This window comes from Lissotriton helveticus, chromosome 7 (assembly GCF_964261635.1).
Source record: "Lissotriton helveticus chromosome 7, aLisHel1.1, whole genome shotgun sequence".
Taxonomy (NCBI): Eukaryota; Metazoa; Chordata; class Amphibia; order Caudata; family Salamandridae; genus Lissotriton; species Lissotriton helveticus.
In genome coordinates this window covers 198,934,777-198,959,269 of record NC_136068.1, presented here as the reverse complement: position 1 = coordinate 198,959,269, position 24,493 = coordinate 198,934,777, and the positions used below count along the sequence as shown (strand labels likewise).

Here is a 24,493-nt window from a genome sequence, read left to right as displayed (position 1 = left end):
GGCAACTAACATTCAGGCATCTATGGACACACCAGAGCAGATACACAGGCAGGCATACACACATGAAGTCAGACATACAAAGCCCATTTCATCCAGGGCACAGGATGATGTCCAGTTTGAGAGTACAGAAGCTGTGCAGTAAATGAGCACATGACGATGTGCAGAAGGAAAGCAGAAGTTGGTAAGCTGAGGAGAGCACAGAGGAAAGTGCAACAGTGTAGCATAGAGCTATTTTAATATGTTGACTTTTCACTTTAAATATGTGATGGTCTCGTGTTTTGCTAATGTTCTTGGACAGAAACTTTCAGGTATTGGTTTACATACACTTCATTTAGAATATATTGATTATTAGAAAATGCTTCCTGTATGTGCTGGCTCTAATGGAGTACTGCTTTGCTACCAGCAATAATAAATCTTTTGTATATCAAAGTGCTTTTATTTGTAAGTGCCTACTATATGAATTCTTCATTTGATATCCAAGGTATGATGCTAAGAGAGCCCTGGAAATGCTGACTTACCTCTAATGTGGTGATGGGTCTTGAAAATTCACTCCTATCCTCTCAAGAGAATCTTTGCTGGAAGCCTGACAGAACCCAGGTTGCTAAGAGATGAAAACATCTACTAGAAATCCCTTCTGATTTATCTATCTTAAATGCATCTGTGAAAGTATAAGAATCAAGCAAATAATTGTATCATAGCAAATACTACTTGGTATCGATTTGGACCCCGCGGGAGTACTTTGTAAACATCGACACAGATCTGTGCTTTATATGTTTCTACATGTTTGTGCATTACACATCAGTGCAAATCAAAGTGCTTTACAGTTAATATATTAACAGTCCATTAATTTCGCCAGTTATTGTGGGCAGTGTCAAGGTGGAGGAATTCAGGACCTGTGAATCAGCTCCTACATTTTATTGTGTAGCTAGAAATCAAGGTCAGGCAATGAGACCAAGATAAAGGTAAGTCTAGGTCAGTAGATTCCTGGCCCTCTCACCATCCAGTTTAAATATCACTAGATCCAAAGTGATCAATTACAAAGGACATGACGTGTTCCCATTTTCTGCAGTAAGTGCTAAAGTTATTATTTAAATTAACCCCTTCTGCGCTCATGACAAGGTCAGCTCGTCATGGGCGTAACCTGCGCTACGCGGATGACGAGCTGACCTTGTCACGTAACGCTGGAATTTTAAAATCGCAGCGCTCAGCGGGAAAACCGCTAGCGCGCATGCGGTTAAGGAAATGCTATCACGGCTGCTAGGGATATGGAGCCACTGGCAAATGAGTGAGGGACAACACAGATTCCTTTTTATTCAAAACTCACTCGCATAAACACCTGATAGTTGTAAGTGATTTGAATAATACTCATTGTTGTTGATTGTTGTTGATTGATCAGTGTGCATTGCTTTGTCTGATGTCACACCTCCAAAAAAACTTGCTTGACCTTACTAGATAACTGAATAGTGATTCATTAGTCGGGCTCACTTCGTACATAATGAATTATTACATTTGTTTGATGTGGTTTTTTTTTGGTGCACAACTGACCACCCTACAGAACTGGGTGCATGGTGCTGGCATCTCAAATCACGTGCTGCAAAAGACGCCATACTACATTAAAATGTACCCGGCAACTTCAAGAGAACTACATTTTTCCATGCGCTGCTGTAGTACGCTGTCACCAAGTGTCCGCACGTTAGACCAGGAAGATGTGCAATTGGTCAGTCCAGTCTTTGAGGAGATTGAAGTCAGTTTTCCGTGAGAGTCAAGTGCAGCTCAGCCCAGTGCATTTACCACACTCTATTATGTGGCAACCAATCACATTAGATTATATAATCAGATATTAAAGGCAATGTGCAACCATTAAATGCATTAAGTGCGAAAGGAATGGAGGAAAAAAGTGTTGAGACGGTCAGCCATTTTCGTCCAACCATTGTTTTAAATTTCCAGTCTTCATCAAGTTTTCATCAGAGATAATGTTCTTCAAAAATGAGACAGAGATGTGTTCCTGTGAAGGGCTGAAGACCCAAGACATGGTCATACCCCTAGTACAGTGAATGGGATTAAAAAACAAGTCAATGATTATTGATCTGCTTCTGCCAAGTGGAGCGTTGTTTGTTCCAGGTTTAAATTTGCAAATTACTTCTTTTTTATCTATAACTGATTCTTGCCTTCACAAGTAGATTTGGTTTTGTTATTAATGTATTGCTTTTCTAATAAATTGATTTGTTATGGATCAGTTTTTTTTGTCATGAGTGGTGTTTGCTTTTCTCAAGAATCGTTGGATTTCTCTTTTGTGGAAAAGTTTGCCCGCCTCATTTCAAGGCAAATGTGCATTTAGAGCAAAGTTTGTCAATTTTGCATTTGGGGATCAGCATTTGTCATTTGCTGAGCCATACTATCCGCCCGTCATTTCCTTTAATTCTAACAATTTACAACTAAAATGTAGGTTTAATTTAATTTCATTCTTTTACACATTGTTATACTGTAATACATTGATAAGAATTCATTGTAGCTTATCACTTCTTCATTGTAGCTTGCGTTCAGATTTTTTATAGATATTAACAGCAGACTATCTGTACCAGTCATTTTATCGAACCCAGTTAATATTTAAATTACTTACTTTTCTGAAATGCTCCTGTTCCATTTGTCAGCAATGGGGTGCATTCCACTGTCAAATTATCATTGATTTTTGGACATGTCCCTGCAAGCACCGTCAGGCATTTTGACTCAGCTGTACTGTTTGGGACCTGTCAACAAAGAATAATTACGATGTAATTGTATTTCTAATCATTTACATCTCTTAAAGGCGTAATATGTGTTTTATCGTGAGATCAGTTTTATTAAATTCTAGAGTATTTGAAGGAATGTGTCATAGCCCTACCCTTTTTAATGTCTACCTACGCCCCCTAGCTGATGTCGTCCGCCCATTCGGGGTGAAAATTGTCACCTACGCGGACGACACGCAGCTAGTGGTAGCACTGGACCCCCCCCTGAACTCTCATCACAGATTACATATCTGCCTTGAAGCCGTCGCTGCTTGGATGTCTAGCTCTTGTCTCAAACTTAACGGGGACAAAACAGAGATAATGCTCCTTGGAAATAACATCTCGAAATCCATCAATCCCATCTGGCCTCTCTGCTTAGGAAGCCCCCCGCAACCCAAGGAGCAAATCAAGAGCTTAGGCATCTGGCTCGACCACACTCTAACCTTCAACTACCAAGCCACCAAGCTTGCTGCCACCTGCTTCGGGCTGATGAGACTTCTCCGCAAAATCCTCCCCCTCCTTCCGTTCCATTCAAGACGGATTATGGTTCAAGGCCTGATCCTCTCCCGTCTCGATTGTGGAAACGCCCTATATCTGGGGGCCCCACAATCTACACTTAACAGACTCCAGGTCATTCAAAACTGTGCGGCAAGAATCCTCCTGGATATCCCCCGCCGAACTTCAGTCAGAGCCAGACTGAAGGATCTTCACTGGCTCCCGGTGAGATCCAGAATTGAATTTAAGAGCATGTGCATCGCACATCGATCCTACTGGGGTACAGGTCCCTCTATTAACTCCCCCCTGATGAAAGCCTATCTACCCTCCCGCCCACTCAGGTCTACAACCTCCCACCTCACCTCAGTACCACGCATTAGGAAGGCCAGATGTGGAGGCCGCTCGCTTTCTTACAACCTGGCTAGGATCTGGAACTCCCTTCCCCTCCCTATCAGATCAGAACCTAACCTTCTCACCTTCCGTAAACTATTAAAAACTTGGCTCTTCAGCAAAATTCCAATCTAACTTTTCACTCAGCTTCTCTTACTCCAGCCTCTCCAGCCCAACTCACTCTTTTCTATAGCGCTGGGACGCCCCTGGGTAGCCAACGCGCTTTACAAATCATCAATACAATACAATACAATAGTGGGAAAATTGGATAGTACAGGTACCTTAATTTTGGCATAACGTTTTTAATGGGATAATTGATAGCGAAGAACTATTAAATGAACATTCCCTTTAGGAAGTGAAGGGAAAGTGCAGTTTATTTGAAACCTCAATTAAAATCGACACATTTGGAATGCGTGGTCTCTCTCTCTCTCCTCTCTCTCTCTCTCTATTCTGCCTCCTCCTCCTCCTCTCTTCTCCTCCTCCTCTCTTCTCCTCGCCTCTCTCTCTTCTCCTCTCCTCTCCTATCCTCTCCTCTCCTCTCCCCTCCCCTGCCCTCCCCTGTCCTCTCCTCTCCTCTCATCTCCCCTCCCCTCCTCTCCCCTCCCCTCCCCTCCCCACCTCTCCTCTCCTCTCCCCTCCTCTCCCCTCCACTTCTCTCCCTTGGTTAACTACTTCTGTACATTTAAAAGCCAGTGCTAATGTATGCTCTTTAAGCATTTTCTCATTCTGCTCACAAACATTGATCTTTCTACAATTTTTCCAGATCCGTCTGGTTATTTCAGAGAAGGGGCTCCCCTGCAATGAGCGTGACGTCAGCATGCCACTATCAGAGCACAAGGAGCCTTGGTTTATGCGGCTTAACCTCGGTGAAGAGGTGCCCGTGCTCATCCACGAGGATAACATCATCAGCGACTACAACCAGATCATTGACTATGTGGAGAAGAACTTTGTAGGAGGTAATGATTTTTCAAGGACTATGATGGCAAATGTTCCAATATGTGCATGGAAAAGAAAAATAGTAGATTACCTGCAAAGGGTTCTTCTGTTTAGCCAAGGCTAGAAAGCACCAGCTCCATCATCAGCACAAAATGACTCGTAGAGCACCCAGCCACCTCTCCTATCACTTGCTGACTTTATGCTTGTCTTTGAACCTGTACGGCACGTGGTCGCATTTTGATTACCTCTATAGGAATACCAAATACATACACATAGATACATACTGGTTTCAGGTGTACTTCAATACCATTTCATCTTGCTGTGGTGATATTTGAATGTATCCAATTTACTATGACATATGTTTCCAAGATCTTGGGTCACTATGGGGTTGTTGTCCAACCTCAGGATCAAATGGGTTTCAATGGCATTTAAGTATTATTTGAGGAAAAACATCAGAGAGAAGAAAGGTATTCCAAATATTGGTTTATTGTGGACATATGATATGCATGGCAATTAGTTTCATCTTGACTTGTACTTGCCTAATAAATGTGAAGCGATTACAATTAAAAATAAAGATTTTCCTAATTAAGTTATCTTTGAAAAAAAAAGCCTGAGAAAGAATGAAGAATGAAGCCACTACAACCCTTGCACATGGATTGGGCATTTCATTCCCCATGCAGAGAAGTAACTGACTTGAAATACATATGGAATCTATGTTGTCCAAAGTCCTGATTCTTGTAGCGCCGTTCTGATCCATTTGTTTGCTCACTGAGTTCTCTCTGCTCGAGGAGAAAACATTGTTGTAATAGTTTTTAGTGTTTAAATGCAGTGAATTATGGCACATGGTGGCTCTCAAAAATAAAGAAAAATAGGATGAAATTAGTTTTTAATAGTATTTTTTGTATAATCGAAGAAGGTGTCAGATTATCAGTTGGTTCATGTTTTTTTGTAAAACGTGGGGGTCAATGCAGGTTGCGTTGCTCATACTCAGCAGATTAGAGTGCATATTCTGCCTCAGATATTCCACTGCGTGCTGCTTGTATTCAGGCACAAATTCAGGCAACATGCTAGAAATTAGGTTGCGGTGCTCTTGAACTGGTTATTCGGAGAGTTTGTGCAATTGTTCTGCTGCCTTCTTAACAGTGGGACTAGATTTGACCAGGGCAATTTAAAAAACTATTGATGCCATCAGTGTATGTTAGATTTTGTAATGAAGTGTTAGCAATGAGAAATTGGTGTGACCTTACTAATGCATTTTTTTCAAGATTAAATTATTTGGTATAGAACCCAAATGTTGGTATGACGACACTACAGGCAGTAAAAATAAAGTTAAATTATTGGCTGTATTTTTCTCAAAAATATTTCCATCAACGCTTCTTCAAGGAAATTGATCAATAAGAGAATCAGAGATTAGAATCTTTATTTGCTTTTAGGAAGTAGTGGTGTAAGAGTGTCCCCAGATATTCAGTATTATCATTTTTAGAACACAAATCTTGATAATTTATAATTTTCTGTGTTGATTTTCTTTTTATAAAGCTTTAATAGAAGCCCATCATCCGTATGTACTTTATAATTAGGAGTCTGGAGATTGATTTGCGTAGATCTTTCTGAGTGACAGGTGATTTACATGGCCCTTTTGATATTTATTAAAGTAAGTGTACTCCAAACCCCTCAGTATATGAGTGGGTTGAGTTTCTTGATCTGTAAACTCCTCCTGATATATTATAATATACAATGCATATTATATCCCTGAGACGCCATGAGTTCTGTGGACCTTACTCCAATTATGTCTACAAACGCATGAGATAATGCACTTTACCCATTTTTAATCAATTGAGTTTTTAAATGGCCCATATAACGAAGGTGCTCATATGCACTTTTACAAAATGACTGTCAAGGTTTGCATATTAATACATGATATGGTTATAGCAGCTAGTTCGGCAAAGCCATTGGGAAAAGCATGTTTTACTTCCTTGTAATAGAAAACATGAGCAACCCAAATAATCCAAAAACTGTGGTTACCTTGGAGATAGAGCTACAAACACGCATTCAAACCACCTAATTGTCTGTAATATCAATACTATATATTATACTCGAGCAAAGAAATCAATACAGCAACATTATAGGTGTGAGTGATGTAATAAAACGATATTTACGTTGCAGAACAAGTAGTTTCAGGTGTAAAATTCCAATTAAAAGTTTATAACGCTTGGTTTTAGCACGCCAAGTTTCATGCAGATTTATGCAAGGGGACAATATAACAGTAGTAAAAAAAAGCAGCATTTTTCCTTTTAAACTCCAATAATATTCCAATAGGAATATTTGCTCTCTGATATAGAAAGAAGCGGAACAGAAATAATATAAACTTGGCATGAAACTAGAACTTTACTTAGGGAAATGTCTTCGCTTGGTTTAATGCAAAAGTATGTAGTATTTTTCATGACATTAGCATTACAAAAATGTGTCTGGATGTGTTGAAAAGCTTAAGAAGTTACTGAAATCTTAATAGTTGAAAAGAGTTTTTGATTTACCTATAAAGTTAGCACCATTAAAATAATTTGCCAGAAATGTGGCAGATACATAGCATGCACACATTTCTCAGTGGGGTACAATTAAAAAAAGGGAAAGTGTTAATTTGCTAATAAGTACTGCATCATTTGATGAATGCACATGGAATTAGGAAGATATATTTTATGTTTAGTCTCCTGTCGACACAGCACATTTTGTGCAAACTCATTAAGGGGGAAAAAAGGGGAGGTCAAAAGTGCTAATATCTTTTGTGCTTTTTTATGAATTTGCATGTAATTTGAGAGACTGAAAGGAAGATAAAGGGAGGGCCAACTCATCGGTGATCAGCCAATAACTTTGATGCTGTTTTACAGATTTGCACAATACTTTGCAGACACTTACTATATTAAGCTTTCTCTTTATATTTTGGGCTTGGACTGTGCCCCTCTGAAATTCCTACAGCTTTTCTGCAAAATTAATAAATACATAGATTTATTTAGAGATCGGATCTCAGATCATATCTCTAAATACATAGATGTAGTAGAGTCTATACTGCTTAACCCAGGCTGCGTGCCCCACCTCGCTCTGAACAAGGAGCTGGGAGCCAGGCAGTAAATCAACTTTCTGCAATGTGACACACAACACAGGGCTTATGTTTCTAAAGCACTTCAGTACCATAGGAGTCTAAGGTGATATCAGCTGTAGACTAGTGACACTGCCAACATCACAGTTTGGGGCATTGTGGGCTGCATCCCTGAATGAGTCCAGACGTCAGTCAGTCACAGGCATATATCCCACTATTTCCCATTCATTACAAGGTAGGACTGGATCCAAGTGTAGTAAGTGAGATTTGGCGTCTTGTCCTCAGTAATGGTGTTAATGCTAAACTTGTATTAGGTATATTGTTCTGAGATGCCTGGTCATGCTGACCTTTCCCACTGTGACACCCCAGACTGCGGCTGTAGGGCACTAGCATCTTTAAAAGTGGAGCTTCTGTATTTGTTCCCCAGTGAAGCTGATCCTAAACTCATGGAGGGCTTTTGCTCTATGACAAAGTTGATCCAAATATCCTCAGCTTTAGAGGAAGTCAAACACAAAGGGACAAATATGTGCATAAAGTGTCCTGATTCCTGGAATACAAAAAAAACACATAGACAACCATTAACTTCTATGAGTATGAATGCTTAAAATATGGCTTTAGTTGGTGGTTATTAAGGTCCTGAATAATTTAGATTGATTGGCGTAATGGTTGTGGAATGTTTTATTCCCAGTCTGGACATGTTTTGATTTTAAAGACAGATGCTGTAGCATGCTAGATGTTTGTGGTTGTTTAATCCGGAGGCTCTCGCTCTGTGATATGGCATTAAAACAGATAGCAAAATGTGTCCCTGTAGGGCCCTATATTCATGCCCCAAACAATAATGCCCAAAATACAGTTTGATTTCTTAACAATGAATTAAAAAAAATGTTAAGGTAATGCATGCCAGCAATTTCGATTCGTTTTCTTTTTGTGCATCTTATTACTCTTGTATAGTGCAAACTATAAACTGTGCCAGCCCGGGTGTTTATGACTGGCAGTAAATGAGAGCTCATGCATTTAGGCTGAAGGCAGTGTGAGTTTCGCACAGTGCTCCTGTGCTGAGCTGAAGGCAGTGTGAGTTTCCTATAGTGCCTGGCAGTGGGTTGGCTTCTCTGCAGAGCACACAGAGGAATGGTCATGCATTCCAGTTGCAATTGAACTTCTGTGTTAATGTGTTTGAAGGGGATAGACAGTTGTCAAAATATTGACTAGTTGAAAGTAAAAGAAAATAAAGTGCTTCCATGTGAGGGAGTGCAGTGTATGTTTGAGGGAGGTTAAGTGAAGGGGATGTGAGGAAGTGCATTTAGGAGACAGAGAAATTAGGTTGCTGAAGTGGAAAGAGATGAGATTTAAAATATGAAGATGGACGAGCTGTAGAAAAAAAGGGCACAGATTTTTTATGCAAAGTGCACAAAACTGAAGACCAATATTCGATCCACAGGCCTTAATATTATTTAATTCACAGTCTCCGAATTTCAGAATTGAACATTTTTTAATAATAATTATTTACAACAAAGTCATTGTTGTGACTCATTATCTTAAACAGCTAAAAACCATTGACAAAGCCAATATTCCTGGCAGGTTTTAGATGTATGTCAGTCAGTTGCCGTGCTGTATATCTGGATGCAATAACAGAAAGCTCAGAGAGAAACCAAAATACAAGTCAGGTGGCACAATATGGGAATCACAGATTTTTTTTTACATATTTAATCCACACCCCTTTTAGAAACCCCCACTTTTTCATCCAACTTAAAGCCCTGTCTGAACATATTTCTATATGGCTGATTGCAGCCAGCTACTGTGGGGGATTCCTCGAGCCTGGTTAGAGCATTTTCTCCCAAAGTCATTGCAGCACGCAGGCAAAGACACTGGACAAGCACACGCTTTAAGGGACAGAAGTCACACTGTATAATTTGCACATTATAGTAATTGTTTATCATATGAATGAAGTAAGTTATGGGGGGATTTTTAATGTGTTGAACTATTTCAAGACTACATGTACATATTTGCCTTCTCACTAAATGTTATTAAAATGTGATTTAAAATGCGCCATTTGCTAATCTTTTTTCAAATTTGGACCCCATGAACCCTATTTTCTTCCTTGAGCTTGCTTGCTTCACTCAATACATACCTGTTACGCCCACCACATTCAAATGTCACCAGCCACCACTGATTTTGGGGTTCACGGAAATCCATTAAGTAGCACACTAAGAGGGAGGAATCAAAAAATCACCCTTTCCAATTTTGACTCAAATAGCAATGGTTGTGCTCCTCTACAAAAAGCACTGGACAGAATTAATCCAAACTTGGAATGAAATTGGAACTTACTAAGCACTTACTAGTTGAAGTAAATCAAATCAAATCAAATATAACTTTATTCGATTGTTAAAAAGCAATCATACAAGTATACATAAAAACATTTAATTAAAATACATTTCAATTCATTTTACAATCTCTCAGTGTTATACATAAAAAATTCATTAATAACAAGGTTTCCGTTTTTTAACATCCTAATCTCATTAAGGTGCATTATGTGATCATACTTTTTCTACTGCGCATCACTTTTTTCAGAAAAATATGTAATTGTTGCAACACATAGATGATTATCCAGGTATTGCATGCTTAACATAGCCAGGAAGATCAAAGAATCGGTACACTACCTTTTCTGAGTCATCATCCTCAGACTCGTCTGGTGACACAAATCCACGAGAGGGGCCATCAAAGAGACAGGGTCCTTTTTTAGAACAAGGCGACCCGAGAAACCGAGTACGCTTCAAACCACCCCAACCACAATGACAGAAGCAGAGAAATCGGTCCTTGGGCTGGGTATCAAATTTGTTCCATCAACACGAACAGACTTCGCAAATTTAAAAATAGAGACGACACTGGATCTGTTTCGAAAGATCAGATTGAAGGTATTCTTTGCAAGAAAAGAATACCAAGGAAACCAAGAGGCGTCTGGTTTGCAAAATAAATCAACTTTTACCCCTCCACCACATCTCATGCCGAAACAAGTAATGGTGTTCGAACAAGCCGGCATGTCCTCAATTTGTCATCTAGAGAAACAAAAACAGTTTACTAGAATTAACATTTCAAAACAACAAAATGAAGCAATCAAGAGTTTACAGAAAGAAGATTCGGTAATTATAAAACCTGCCGACAAGGGCGGAGCCCTAGTGGTATGGGCCAAGAATCTGTATGTAGCTGAAGCTCACAAGCAAATCCTGAATAAGGACTGGTATCGACAACTAAGTGAAGACCCGACACATCTCATTCAAGAGAAAGTCAAAGAAACACTTAAATGGGGACTGGAGGAAGGAATATTGGGACCGAAGGAGTATGAGTTCCTGAACAAAATAAATCCACGCATCCTAGTGATCTACTTTTTACCAAAAATTCATAAAAGCATGGTGGATCCTCCAGGGAGACCAATCGTCTCCGGGTCGAGTCAGTACTAGAGCCAGTTGCCAAATACGTGGACATCTTTTTGAAGCCGTTCATCAATCAAGTACCATCATACTTACGTGATACAACCGACTTTCTGAACAAAATGGAAGGACAACCATTTGACAGCAACTCACAGTGGCTAGTGTCATTCGACGTCACATCTTTATATACACAAATCCCTCAAGATGAGGGCCTCGAAGCAATGGAGGTTTACCTTGAGACACGTGTAAGACCACACCGAGCGCCGACAGTGTTTATTCTTGATCTGGCACGACTCGCATTAAAACGTAACTACTTCCGATTTGAGAATACCTTCTACATGCAGGTGAAAGGCTCAGCCATGGGGTGTCCTTTTGCACCAGAGATGGCCATTCTGTTCATGGCCTTGCTTGAAGAACGGTTCATTTACAATAACAATCCTTTCAGTGATTCCATCACACAGTGGTACAGATACATCGACGATATCTGGGGTGTCTGGAGTGGATCAGAGAACCAATTAGCACAGTTTTACGAATGGTTGAACACGAGACACCCAGACATCAAGTTCACGATGACAAAGAGTCGCTCAACACTCACATTTCTTGATGTTGAAGTTTTTGAAGAAAATCAAAGATTGACCAAAACACTACACCGCAAATCGACTTATAGGAACACTATACTGCACTATCAGAGTTCCCACCCCAACAATCTAAAAAATAATCTCCCTTACGGGCAACTATTAAGAATCCGACGCAATTGTGCACGCAAAGAGGATTTCATGGCCCATGCGTCGATGTTTTGTGATCAACTCAGGGATCGAGGTTACCCACGCAAAGTGCTGAAACATGCTGTAAAAAGAGCGTGGTATACCCCACGAGAGACTTTGTTAACCAAAAGGATAAAACCACCAACGGAAAAGCTTGTTTGTGTATCCACCTTTGGCCCTCACACCAATAAGTACAAGAAAATTATCACATCAAATTGGCATCTCCTGTCACAGTTGGAGTGTCCAATTGGGAAACCCTTGTTCGCCATGCGAAAAAACAAAAGCATAGGCCAGAAAATAATTCGAGCAGACATGGAGACAACGAGTTCCAAAGTTAAAGACTTGCGGACACAGTGGAATCTATCTCCCATACAAGGCCATCGCAAGTGTGGAAATTGTTCAGTTTGCAGCACAACAATTGAAGGGCAAGAGTTTACACATGACCACATCAAATGGACCCACAGTGAATTTACAAATTGCAAAACGAGAAACATTGTGTATGCCATCAAATGTCCATGTCCCAAACTGTGCATTGGGAGAACCACGCAATAGGCCAATCAGAGGATTGTGCAACATCGATCGCGCATAAAAACTAAAGTACTGACTGCCCCAATGGTCCAACACTTTGTGAACCACAACCACTCAGAAAAAGAATTTGAATGGACTGTTTTATCCTGCGTTAAGCCACCACCGTGTGGAGGAAATATGGAAAACATGTTGGCCAAAAAAGAAGCGTATTTAATACTGAAATTCCATTGCACAACCAATGGGCTGAATGACTTGACAGAACTAAATCAATTCTGAACAAGCGCTATGTTTGAAGATTCCAAAAACCGGGCGTTGTTTCATCACAACTTCATCAAACTACGTGTCCCAGAAACCCTGCTACAAGGAACAGGAAGAAGAACATATAAGCAGAGTCAGCACAAGCACCATGTGGTGACTGTTTGTGGAGAGATGCCATTTGCCAAGTGAAGCTTGAAGAATATCGCCTAAATGTAAGTGTGGTGAACTGCTCAAAACGTTTGGCTTTAAGGTTTATTGGCAAACATGTGGGCAGCAGTTAAGCATGTTTTAATTTATTTAAAAAAAGCAGCCATGTGATGAACTGTTTGAGGTTAATGACCCGCAAAGAAGATGTAACTACAAACTAAAAGCACGAGTCCAAAACAATCGGCCAGGAGGGGCATTGTTAAATATATGCGCACCATTGAAGCGCCTCTCAATTTAATGTAAATGCGCAACGATAAAAAGTCCTAATCTGAAAATATTTGCACATGCGAAGGAAGGAATAGAAACACCAAAATATTGAGAAAATGGGGACACAAGCTTGAAAATGTAACATACCGCGAAGTAATTCAGACTTTCTTACCATTCTTCCAGTTCCATCAGGAAGTTATCACCCGTTAAGAAGAGCCAGAAATCCCCTGAAAAAGGATTACAACATTCACAAGTAAGGGACCGGCCATATTAAGCTCGTCCTGTGCTTTTAACATTGGTTCATAATGGTTGTCTAAATGACCACGATTTAATTGTATTTTAGGGTGGAATGTAAGGCCCTCAATGAAGTATTTTGGCTCAATTTATATCGCAAATAAGGATACAAGGTGGGAGTCATCACAAGTAAACTCGAAGACTCCAGTAAGTCTCCTATATTTAGACAAAAATGAATCATACCTGCCGAAAATGATCAGACTCAAAACCTCATACTTACACAATTTATCTACCCATGTTTAGGTGTCTAAGAGGATACTATTAGGGGATTGAATTTCAGCAAAGAAGATAAGGTACCAGATATACTCAGTGCCCATTTTACCTATTAATTGCAGAGAAAGAAAGGGTGATGTAGTGTGTTATTCATACATCTCATTATTTGTTAATTTAGATTACACCATGGTCTAAGCCCTGATGATAATCCCCTAAGGCAGAAGGGGATTGGAAACGCGTTGGCACGCTAATATTTTGCCTGCGAGGGATCTACATTAATTGAAGCTCTAGAGAGGGAGCCAGTACATGAAATATACCCCGAGAGCAAATCACTCCCAGAGAAAGTTGTCCCCGCAGTATACCTGTTTGAAGCGCTCAACGAACTGAACAATACTTAATGTCATAGCGCTTACAGGCATTGTTTGAATCACCGACTGGTGTAATTGTTTGAATTAATTGTTAGATTTGAATTGATTGTCGTCATGTTTAAGTTTTTGAATTGTCCAGTTTTTTATGTGTTTATTAACATTTATTCATGAGGAATGTATAAATGAATGAAATGTGTATTCTTTTTATGTTTTAAAAAAATGAAAGGATGTTTGAAATCAAGTTGAATCAATACAACTGTGAAAGTAAAATGCAATGACGTGATGCGTTGTATTTCCAAATCTGCATGAGTAATTACCAGTTCCAAAACTGGTGGCCAGGTAATCCTTTTTGAAAAAATCTTTCAGGTCCTACCGGGCCCCCGAAACGGAGGTAACCCCTACAGTTTAAAGTAACATAGCCAGATGGCACTGCCGAAAGCCCATCTCTCTCAGTAGTGGCAATAAAAGACTATGCCTAATCTGGTTATAGAATTTACAAAATAAAAGAACATGCATCGTGCTTTGGGGGAAATCATCACAGGGGCAGGGCGGTAAATCTTGCATCCAATTATTTACTGTTGGAAAACTGACCAATCTGTGAAAAATTCCAAATCTAAAACGGGATAATAGAAATCTATCATAGTTATCAGGGACATAAATCAAATAGGGTTGGATATTAAAAGTTATTAATAACATTTGATGTTGCAGGACAGTAGGTTTTAAAACCTCAGATGTAAGTCTTAAGGAATCCAAAAATGCCAGACCCTCCTTTTTCAAGTCCTTATGTGATATGGCTGAGATAGTAAGGGGATTTAGAAAATAATCTAACTTCCCAATATCCGTTAAAAATGTACATACATAGCTCAGCCAAGGTATCCTCATTGCTCCTTCTAGTTTCAGAATATCTGTCAGAATATCTCTATTCAGCTTTGTTTCTTCTTCAGTCCACAGCCTGTGCCATTATAGCACAGGTTCAAGCTTAATGAGATCAGATATATAGGCAAGACCCAATTCTGCATGGCAGCTATAATTAGGAGTGCTCTTAGGAACTGCAAGGATAAACTTTAGAAAGGAGTTCTCAACTACCTGGATGGGCATAGGGTCTGCAAACACCCATACCCCACTACCGTAAATTGCACCAGATACACATTTGGCTTTTTAGATCTTAATTAACTCCACGGGTGGTCTGGTGCCTAATCTTTGTGAGAAAGTCTTGAGGGCAGCCGTCGAGCGAACCATAGCACGTTTTTTTGCTGCCACTGCCTGTCCCCATGACTCACTATGATTAAACAGTATGCCTAGGTAGGAAAATTGCTTAGTGCATTCAAGCTTCTGTCCTGCTATAAAAATGGCCCTCTTAGTTTTTAGGTGCCTGCCGCAGTGCATGGCGAAAGTTTTCAACGTATTTACTCTTAGGCTCAACTCACTCATAAAGAGGCCAAAACTATCCACCACGCGCTGAAGTCCCACTTGAGTACGAGACATTAGCACAGCATCGTCAGCGTACAAAAGCGCCAGGATTGGACGGCCAGCTACATAAGGGGGATCTAAACTATTATTACACAGGGCTTTCTTCAGACCATTTATGTACAAGTTAAAAAGGAATGGGGCCAGGACATAGCCCTGCCTGACACCACTCCTAATTGGGATTTTGTCCGTGCGTTCCCCCTTCAGGCCATAACGGACGCGGGCTGAAGCGTCACTATGAAAACGTTTAAGATAATAAATATTATTTTCTTCAACCCCAAGTTGTCCCAACAATATCCATAGTTTGGAATGAACCACACAGTCAAATGCGGGCGAGAGGTCAACAAAGGCCAGGAACAAGTTCCCTTTCTTGGCCCTTGTGTACTTCCCAACCAACATTAAAAGATTTAGGCCCTGTTCCACTGTTCCTAAGCCAGAACGAAAACCATATTATAGATCAGATAAAATAAAGTTATCCTCGGCCCAGAGCAAGAGCCGGTCCAAGATTATTCTGCCCACTATTTTAGTGAATGAAAGGGAGATGGGTCTATAACAACCCGGGTCATGTCTATCCCCCTTTTTATCGATGGGGACTATTGTAGATTCCACCCAGGTGGGCAACACATCTGAAACACAACTAGCATTAAGTACCTGGACCAGAAGGGGGCCACACAAGGAAATGGTAGCTTTAAAAATATCTATAGGGACGCCGTCCGGACCAGGGGCCTTCCCACCCTGACTTACATGCAAGGCTTTTTCGACCTCTTCTAGGGTGAACATTAAGTTTCTTGAAGTGGAGTGGGCAATAGAGACAGAGGGAGGACTCGTCAATCCCTCACCCTCATAGACTTTGGAAAAATGCCCAATTCAATCCGATTCAGGAATTGCAATCTCTAGTCTGGGACCAACCTCTTCTCTAAGAAAGGGAGTTCTGATAATCTTCCAGAAGCCCGCACTATCGTTCCTACCTGAAGCTAGATGCAGGGCTTCCAAAGCTTCTACTTTTAGCTTATTCTTTCTGGTTTTTTATAGCGATTTTATACTCTTTACTGATTTCCTCAGCACACCTAGGTTTCTTATGCAATTCTTTCTTTAGAAGTGCATAAGCTCTAGTGCAACTAGAGTCAAACCATTCTCCTTTTTGTTTGGCATTTTTGCACTGCCTCGTAAGGGAGGTCTTAATTTCATTAGAAATAGTCAGGAAAGCTGCAAGGAGCATTTCGGGTGTCGAATCTTCCCTCAAACAAATTGCTAGCTCAGATGTGCATTTACCAATTATTGTATTAAGTATTTCAGTTTCATCCACCATAGCCTATCTTAACGAATAACCATTTGTGCTACCGATAGACAGATTTTCATCCACACTGTCCCTTTCTATTTTACGTGTTAAGGTAGACTTCTTTGGGATCAGAATGGCTACACAGAGCGGAAAGTGGTCACTTAACGCCATGTCTTAGACCTTAAAAGAGTAAACTCTATTTGCGTGCTTATTTGTTACGAAAGCGTAATCAATAGTAGAAGCACAACCCCTCCCATTAAATGTTGGGAATAGGGAAGATGGTATCATACTAACTTCGTTTGCGAATCCCAAATCAAATTTACCAAGCAATTAATTAAATTGTTCACCCAAGATGGAATGATTGAAGTGTGACTGGCACATGCCGTCTTCCTGTGTCATTCCAGACCTGTTATCATCCATCATGTTACACAAAACACAATTAAAATCTCCTAAAAAGAGTATCATCAAATCATGTCTAAAAATCTTATCCTGTAAAGACAGTGCTTTGGCCAATTTTTTTAAGACATTAGATACATCAGCAAGGGGAATATTATTATATAGATTGAGCAGGGCAATTGGAATTTCAGAAGCCAAAACAAGTATCAAGAGTTGGAAATAGATATCTTTAACAGACTCTGTGACCCTTATTATATTCAACTTATTTGACAAATAAATGCTCAATCCCCCTTCGCTCTTCCATGTATTACCTCCACAGCTGGAGTATGGAAGGTCTTAAAACCATCAAGATGGACCGAGTCCCTACTCCATGTTTCTTGGAGGCAAATTAAATCTTGAGTAAGGATAAAGTCCTGCCAGAGTGAGTTACCAATTTTAGATTTAATGCCGGCAATGTTCCATGAGGAAACACTGCATAACGGGGGGACCAGTGGGGGAGAAGCAGGAGCGACAGCAACAGGACTGTGATCTACAGATAAGGTCACAGTCCTGTGCTCGCTCCCTATCTCTAACCCTGTTTCCAGAACCTCCAGACCTCCTATGGAGCCCTCAACCCCTATCGTGTTAGGAACTTTCCCCCTACCTACTTTTAGATTTTGCCCATGGCTAACAGCAGACGTAAGGTCAGCTGCTATGCCTGGGGGATTTTGTGGGGTGTCTAACTGTAGTCAATCATTATTATCTAGTCCGCTAAGGATGTCAAAGGGATTAAATGTTGGAATAACATATCTTCCTCCCGTTTGACCCCCCTGATGTAATAGTGGACGAGGGGGACCTAAACACCTAACCGGCCGCGGAGGGCAGTAGAAAAAACCAAGGGGGAGGATGTTAAGAAAATCAGGATCGACAGACCCAGTACAACCCCTCTCGATTATATTACGAACCAGCATAGGTGACCGAAATGTTAAAATTACACAGTCCCCACTCAATGATTTATTTGACATACCCACCCAGCTCACTCTTCTGGCCATTTTAAATTCAGAGAACAAAGAGTTACTGAGTCCAAGCTTAGTAGATAAAAAAATGGAGGGATTTGTTCCTCAAAGTTGACCAGTGTTCGAAGACATTGGGGGGAGGGGAGGAACATTACCTAGCACCACTGTATATGGCATTGCTTCGTGAGGTAGATTTAACCCCTTCCACGCTCATGACGAGCTGGGCTCGTCATGCAGTAGCCTCCTGCTACACTGATGACGAGCCCAGCTCGTCATGAACAATGATGTTCTGGCTTTTCCAGCACAGGGGAAAAATCCCCATAGCATTCAAGTGGTTAAAATAGGTAAGGTTGAAGTTACATTAACCTCTCATTATCCTCTGCTCTTCTTATTTGACTTACATTCTCGTTAGTATTTACTTGGACAGGACCAGATGCATTAGTTCCGATATTACCCCTTGACTCTTTGGGCTCCAGTCGTCCATTAGCTTCACTATTTTTGGACTGAGTTTGAGTTACTGGAACCCTTGATGTATTGTTAAGCATTCCATTTAAGTCCCTAAAAATTGGTTGAGGTAATATGGGGATTAATTTGTCCCGAATAGGCTGCTGATTACTAACAAGCTTTTCCTCCATATTAGTTACCCTGGTTTCTATATTCGTAACTTTTAAATGGATAGGTTCTAGAAGAGTTGTCAAGAGTGTCTCCATTCTTCCCCAAAAGCACTCCTCAGCTGCTAGATTGCCTATGCTACTTGAAGAAAAAATACTCTCTGTCTGACTGTTACCATTTTTTCCTTTTATTCCAGTTGGTTTTACAGGGATTTTTCGCTGTTTATGGCCGACATTCCCTTTAGCATTTTTTGCGAGTGACGCTACCTTATTAATGTGTTTTAATTTACGTCTCGTTTCTGCCCTCTAGTCGTTACATGCGGGCTATCGTTATTAACACTTGAGATTGAGACAGAGATCGGGCTAGAAGGCGTGTCAAACCCCAACTTTTCAGTAAGGTCCTCAATCAAAAGTGGAGGCTCAGAGGTTACATTCCTCGGGGAAATTGTCGATGTCAAAGATAGCCTGGTTAAGGAGGGAAAGGGTTCAGATGGCATATTACCCGTGGCAGACACGATATCATGCGTTAGTAAGATAGGTTGGGCCCCCGGCAAGCCACCAAAAGAAGGTGCTAGTATCGAGTCCTGGGAATTTATAGTGAACATCGATATGTTAGTAGCAGGTGAAGGGGGAAGCGTACCAGCTGGAAGGGAGAGGCGCCTTACCGTGCTTTCAATGGCAGACGCAACTACCCCTATAGTTTTTTGCCGCATTCGATCATTTCCTGTCAGACTAGGGAGAGGAGTATTTAAAACTACCCTTTGCTTTGTAACAGGGGCAGACTGTATGGGTATATTCTTACCCATAATTTAGCACTGAGATTTACAGCAAAATCCTAGGCTTGGACCGGCGCGGCCCGCGCACGGACCCGCAACACGGGGGCTCTGCTCAGTTTTAAGCGCCTCCGGGCGCGGGATGGTCTGTGGCGGCTTCCTGCCGCTTGGGCACCTGGGCAATGTAGTCCCCCCCTCTCTGCGGCCGTGCAGGTGTGGGAAAGAGCTACGGCGGCGGGGGGAGAACCGAGACCCGAGCCAGGAGCTGTAATGGCGGAAGAAGGAGCAGCGCGGGATCAAGGAGGGCGGTGGCAGGTAGGTTCAATATTCCCCCAGAGTCAAAGTCAGCAGAGCACCACTAGTTGAAGTAAATCTATTTAGTAATGTTCTAGAAATGTTTACTAAGGCAGACTTAAAACCCAGGTTCACAGATGTCTGTCCGCAGACCTAAATAAAAAAAAAAAAGACTTCCATGCCTATGGCACAGTATTTTTTGGTCCTGTTGTCCCGATCGTCTGGCCGCAACAACTTTACAGGGTGGAACAAAATAATTGGGATGAGCCAAAAGGGGACAGTGAGAGCATCACCTGACCTAATGGCTCATGTGGGTGGGGAAAAAGGGGGTCTCAAAGGGACCTCTATTTATAAAATATATAAACAAAAAATGAAATGTTGCCATAGGCTTTGCAGACACTGGACCAGGGTCCATGAACCTTCCAGTGAGAGTGTGAGGTTCACAAACCCTCCTCCTGGGTCAGTGGACCCTAGGAAAGGGCTCTTTGGTCATCTCTTTCAGTTTTGCAGAACGAGGTCTTTGTGTGTGAACCCTCTGGGGATGTAAATAGGCTAACAAAGATCAACCTGTCCTTTAGGGTTCATGAAACCTAGAAATAAAATTAATTACAAAAATAATAAAAATTCTAAGTTCTTGCAACAATACCGCAAACATGACGTGGGAAAATCATTTTTTACTGCCTCATGAATTAAATGTAACCTTTGCTTTACATAGTGATATAACTTCCCTAATAGTCACAATATTGCTTAAGTGTGATTTTACCTTGATGCACAAATATAAATCTTTTTATCCTAGTTTTGTTTAAATACTATAGGAAAATGACTCTTTTTGAAAGAACACCCCCATATTTTGTCTGATGCTGTTGCCTTTTGCTAACTAGGCCCCAGTGTATGTGCTCTGGTGCCTACAACATGTTGAAGCAGGCTATACTCTTAGTTGGAACAATTAATTTCCCTGTAAATCTCTAGTATGCGGTACAAAGTGTACCCAGGGCATGTGCGGTAAATGTCACAAGTGACCTGCAGCACCCATTATGCCACCCACTACATTAAGAGTTCAAACATGACTGGAGGCCTACCACTATGCCCTGCCTGTGCAGTTTCATAACTTCAACTTAAACCTATGAAACCAACCTCTTTTGACAGGCCTAAATACCCTCTTTTAAATATTAATATGTCACCCCTGAGTAGATTTAATGCCCATTAGGGAGGGTGCATGCTATTGAAAAAAAAAAGACAGGCAAAAGTCTACATTTAAGCAGGCCCTTACAGTGACAAGGCCCCAAAGCAGGATTATCATCTGGGCTGTGCCCAGGAATGTAACTTCAAAGAGGCCTACTTTGCCACAGGCAAATTTTAGCTGACACCTGGGAAAACGTTTGTCCACCTAGGCAGGCAGTCATCAATCACAGTGTGAAAGGAGCTGCCCCCAGAACTGGTTTAAAGTGACCATGGTAAAAGGTTTGCTCATTTCCATGACCACAGCATACCCTTCCTTCCATGCCTCTAACTAGCTTAATCTACCACTAATGGCAATGGTAGAACACCCTGTTTACCGTCTTACCCATGCCTCTCATATTTTACATGGGTTTATGTAATGTCAGAACACTGGATGGTCAACCGTTTCTTTGAAGGCAATGGAATGGTAGAGGGATAATAATGGCTGGTACAGGTCTGGGTCATCCGAGCTATTACTTAGGTAGAGGCTTTTTCATGACTGGTAAAGCCCTTGGCAGGGTCCTATAATGCAATGTTAGACCATTGGAATGTTGTCAACTCCATTGAAGACAATAGATTGGCAGAGGGCTGATAAAGGCCATTACATGCCTTCTGCTCCTACATTCCAATGTTGGCCTTTTTGTTTCTATCTGCCTAGTTTTAAACATTCGTCCCTCAGTAGATGGAATTTTCCAATAGCATTATAGACCTTCAGGCTCAGCTATGACATGTGTTAATGACTCTCTCCTTTATTATAGCCATATATAAATATGGTACCGGTCTTTCACAACATGTATAGCCCTCGGTAGTTGGCTGTAATTCTATATGTAGGCTTTCTTAATAGAAATATTGCCTTCAGATTTTTGCAGATTTATTGGGTTCACTCTTTCTGTATGATCACTTTTGACTCAAGCTAAAGGAAAAACATGAAGTTTTGTTTCAAGACATATTTTGAACAATTGATATAAGGAGTAATTTTTAATGCTAATCATAACATCAAAATGTTAACAACTTTGTCCTTATTACCCCTTTTCAGGCCCCCTGCAATCGCAGGATGTTGAACAAACTAGCAAACTGTTCATTTTTATTATTGTTTGATATAGAAAGAGGCAGGTGTGTTATTGTGAATGACCATTTTCTAGCTAAGGATCAAAGCTCTTTAGAGTGCGGATGACGTAGGTATGTTACTGTGACTTTTTCTTTACAGGCTTGGAAAAATTCTTAAATTTGACTGCAAAATTTCTTTGTCAGAGGGGGGAAATTAGAAAATGACCATGGTGATATTCTCCAGTTCCAACTATTTCGAAAAAAATCATAAAATGTTACTGTTCGATCATTTTAGTACATAATAGCTTTACTAGAGCCCAGATCAATATTTTATACATATGACAACAAATATTGTATATTTTAATTTGCACCAAATAGATAGAACATGCTTGGAGACCACTTCATGTTATCTCTTTGGTCTGTTCCATTTTTAACTTAGCACAATATGAGTTAGGTATATAAAAAGACAATTATTTTATTGTTTACTCCATGATAATGGATGAGTCTACTGCCCCTTCAGAAAATTATCTTTCTGCATATGCTGAACCTTGTGGTAATATATCAAGTTGGCTTTTATAACTAATAAACCCATCCCTTTTCATTCAACAATCAGATTCCGGCAGGGCTATATTCTGTCTCTCTCAGATTTCATTGTATTCGTAGAAGTTCTTATTAGGGTATACATGTAATTCAATGCTGCTGTACCAAGAACAGGAACACAATGTACGCGATTTTAACATTTGATGCTTCAGCAATTGTTGGAATGACTGAAGCCTATGGAGCATAGCACCCAGGTTTGATTTATGCTGATGAGTAATGGAAAGCAATGCAAAAATACAGAGAATGGTTGAGACTGAAAATACGCAAATATAAGTTTTCAGTTAAATCAAACATATTGAGAATGTATCTCTGACTTTGAATATCATGGATTGTAAAAATTAAAGATAGCAAGGTATAAAGATATGTCAAAGGAACCCCAAAGGACACAAATAGGATGGCCAGATACACAAAACAAAACCAATATTTAAGTGTAAGTTTCTACAAGAGCAAATGAGTTTGCAACAAGTTATAAAAAGCTCATTTGTGGAACCGGGGTGTAGGGTTCAGAAACTCTTCTATCTGCATCATCAGTAATTTGTGCATAGCGTACATTTTGCAGGAAAATGAATGTGAAATGGGTAAAAGAAATTTAGAAATTCCCGTAGGCACTGTAGCAAGTCCAGAGTTGGGAACTTCCTCAGGGCCACTTGCTGGCAGAAAAAACATGGAAATACCCCTGCTTTTCAAAAAGGTACTCAGCATCAGTAGAGGAAATGTTCTTCAGTATTACAAATGAACAGGTTTCTTAATTTACACTTTTCCCTATGCAATTACTGAAAAATGCAAGGTTGGAAAGGGTGCTGCATGTATCTGGGATAAACAGGGCAAACCACTGTTTTCTGGTTAGTGAATCAGCAAAAGTACTTAGTGGGATTTGCCTCATGAAGCCCATGTCTTATATAGCCTCCCTTTCTATTTAGGATTGCATTGATTTACATCCAGTTCCAGGTCTTAACTCACTTCCGTTTCACATTCTAATAATGAATAAATTACTCACATTCAGCATAACTTACTCACATGCTGCATAAGTAACTCACATAAATTATAATTATTAGGAACAGCCCTGTAGACATACATACCACTAAATGCACATTGTGGCATTTAAAACTGGGTTATTATCAATTAGAATTTTGGTCCTCCACAAAGACTTAGTTTGACAGTTTTACTCCAAGATTAGGAGAAAAATATGGGCTAATCACAATTAAATTATGTGACTCTACTTGGAAGATATAATCAAATTTAAAGTGATCCAAGCATAGTCAAATACACTAATATAAATTCATTCATAGTGTTGAATCCATTCTCCAGTTTCAGATGAAGAAAAATAATATATTTTTCAAAAAGTGACAGAAATGCATTCAGTAAAGTTGCATCAGGAAAATCATTTAAATGGATTGCTAATTGATGGCTGGAGAGTCAAGTCTCTAGATGAAGAAAGAGCAATCAAGGAAGCAAAAATCTAGAGTTGTATTTCTGTCCATCATCGTCTTGTTCTAAATCATCTTAAATCACTAGTCATATGTCTTCCAAATATTTAATTATCTGTTTGCCTCTCACTAACACCTTGATCATTGGGGACTAAATCAACCTGTTAGACTGTTTTATGTGTTTGCATTCTCCCTCACCACTTAATCTGATCAGTAAATGACAGCACCTCTTCATATACCATAGGCAGACCTACCATGAAGGTTTCAAAATGCCCTTTATTACACTGAGCCTATATTCATAAACCATTGCAGCTTTTCTACTAGTTACAAAACTGACTTAGGTAATGAGCGCTGTAATAGAGAAGCCAACCAGATAAGTTCTAAAAACACCATGTCAGTTGATTTTAAACCCCTCAGCTTCAGACAAGAATGATAATAAATTATG

General features: G+C 40.3%; 1 protein-coding gene across 1 annotated transcript in view; it reads left to right on the top strand.

Annotated features, from left to right (window-relative positions):
• Positions 1–24,493, top strand: part of GDAP1L1 (ganglioside induced differentiation associated protein 1 like 1) — a 520,679-nt gene that overhangs the window by 195,988 nt on the left and 300,198 nt on the right. The window contains exon 2 of the mRNA XM_078650467.1: positions 4,414–4,606. Within this exon, the coding sequence (XP_078506593.1) occupies positions 4,414–4,606 (193 nt within the window). The remainder of the gene's footprint in view (positions 1–4,413; positions 4,607–24,493) is intronic.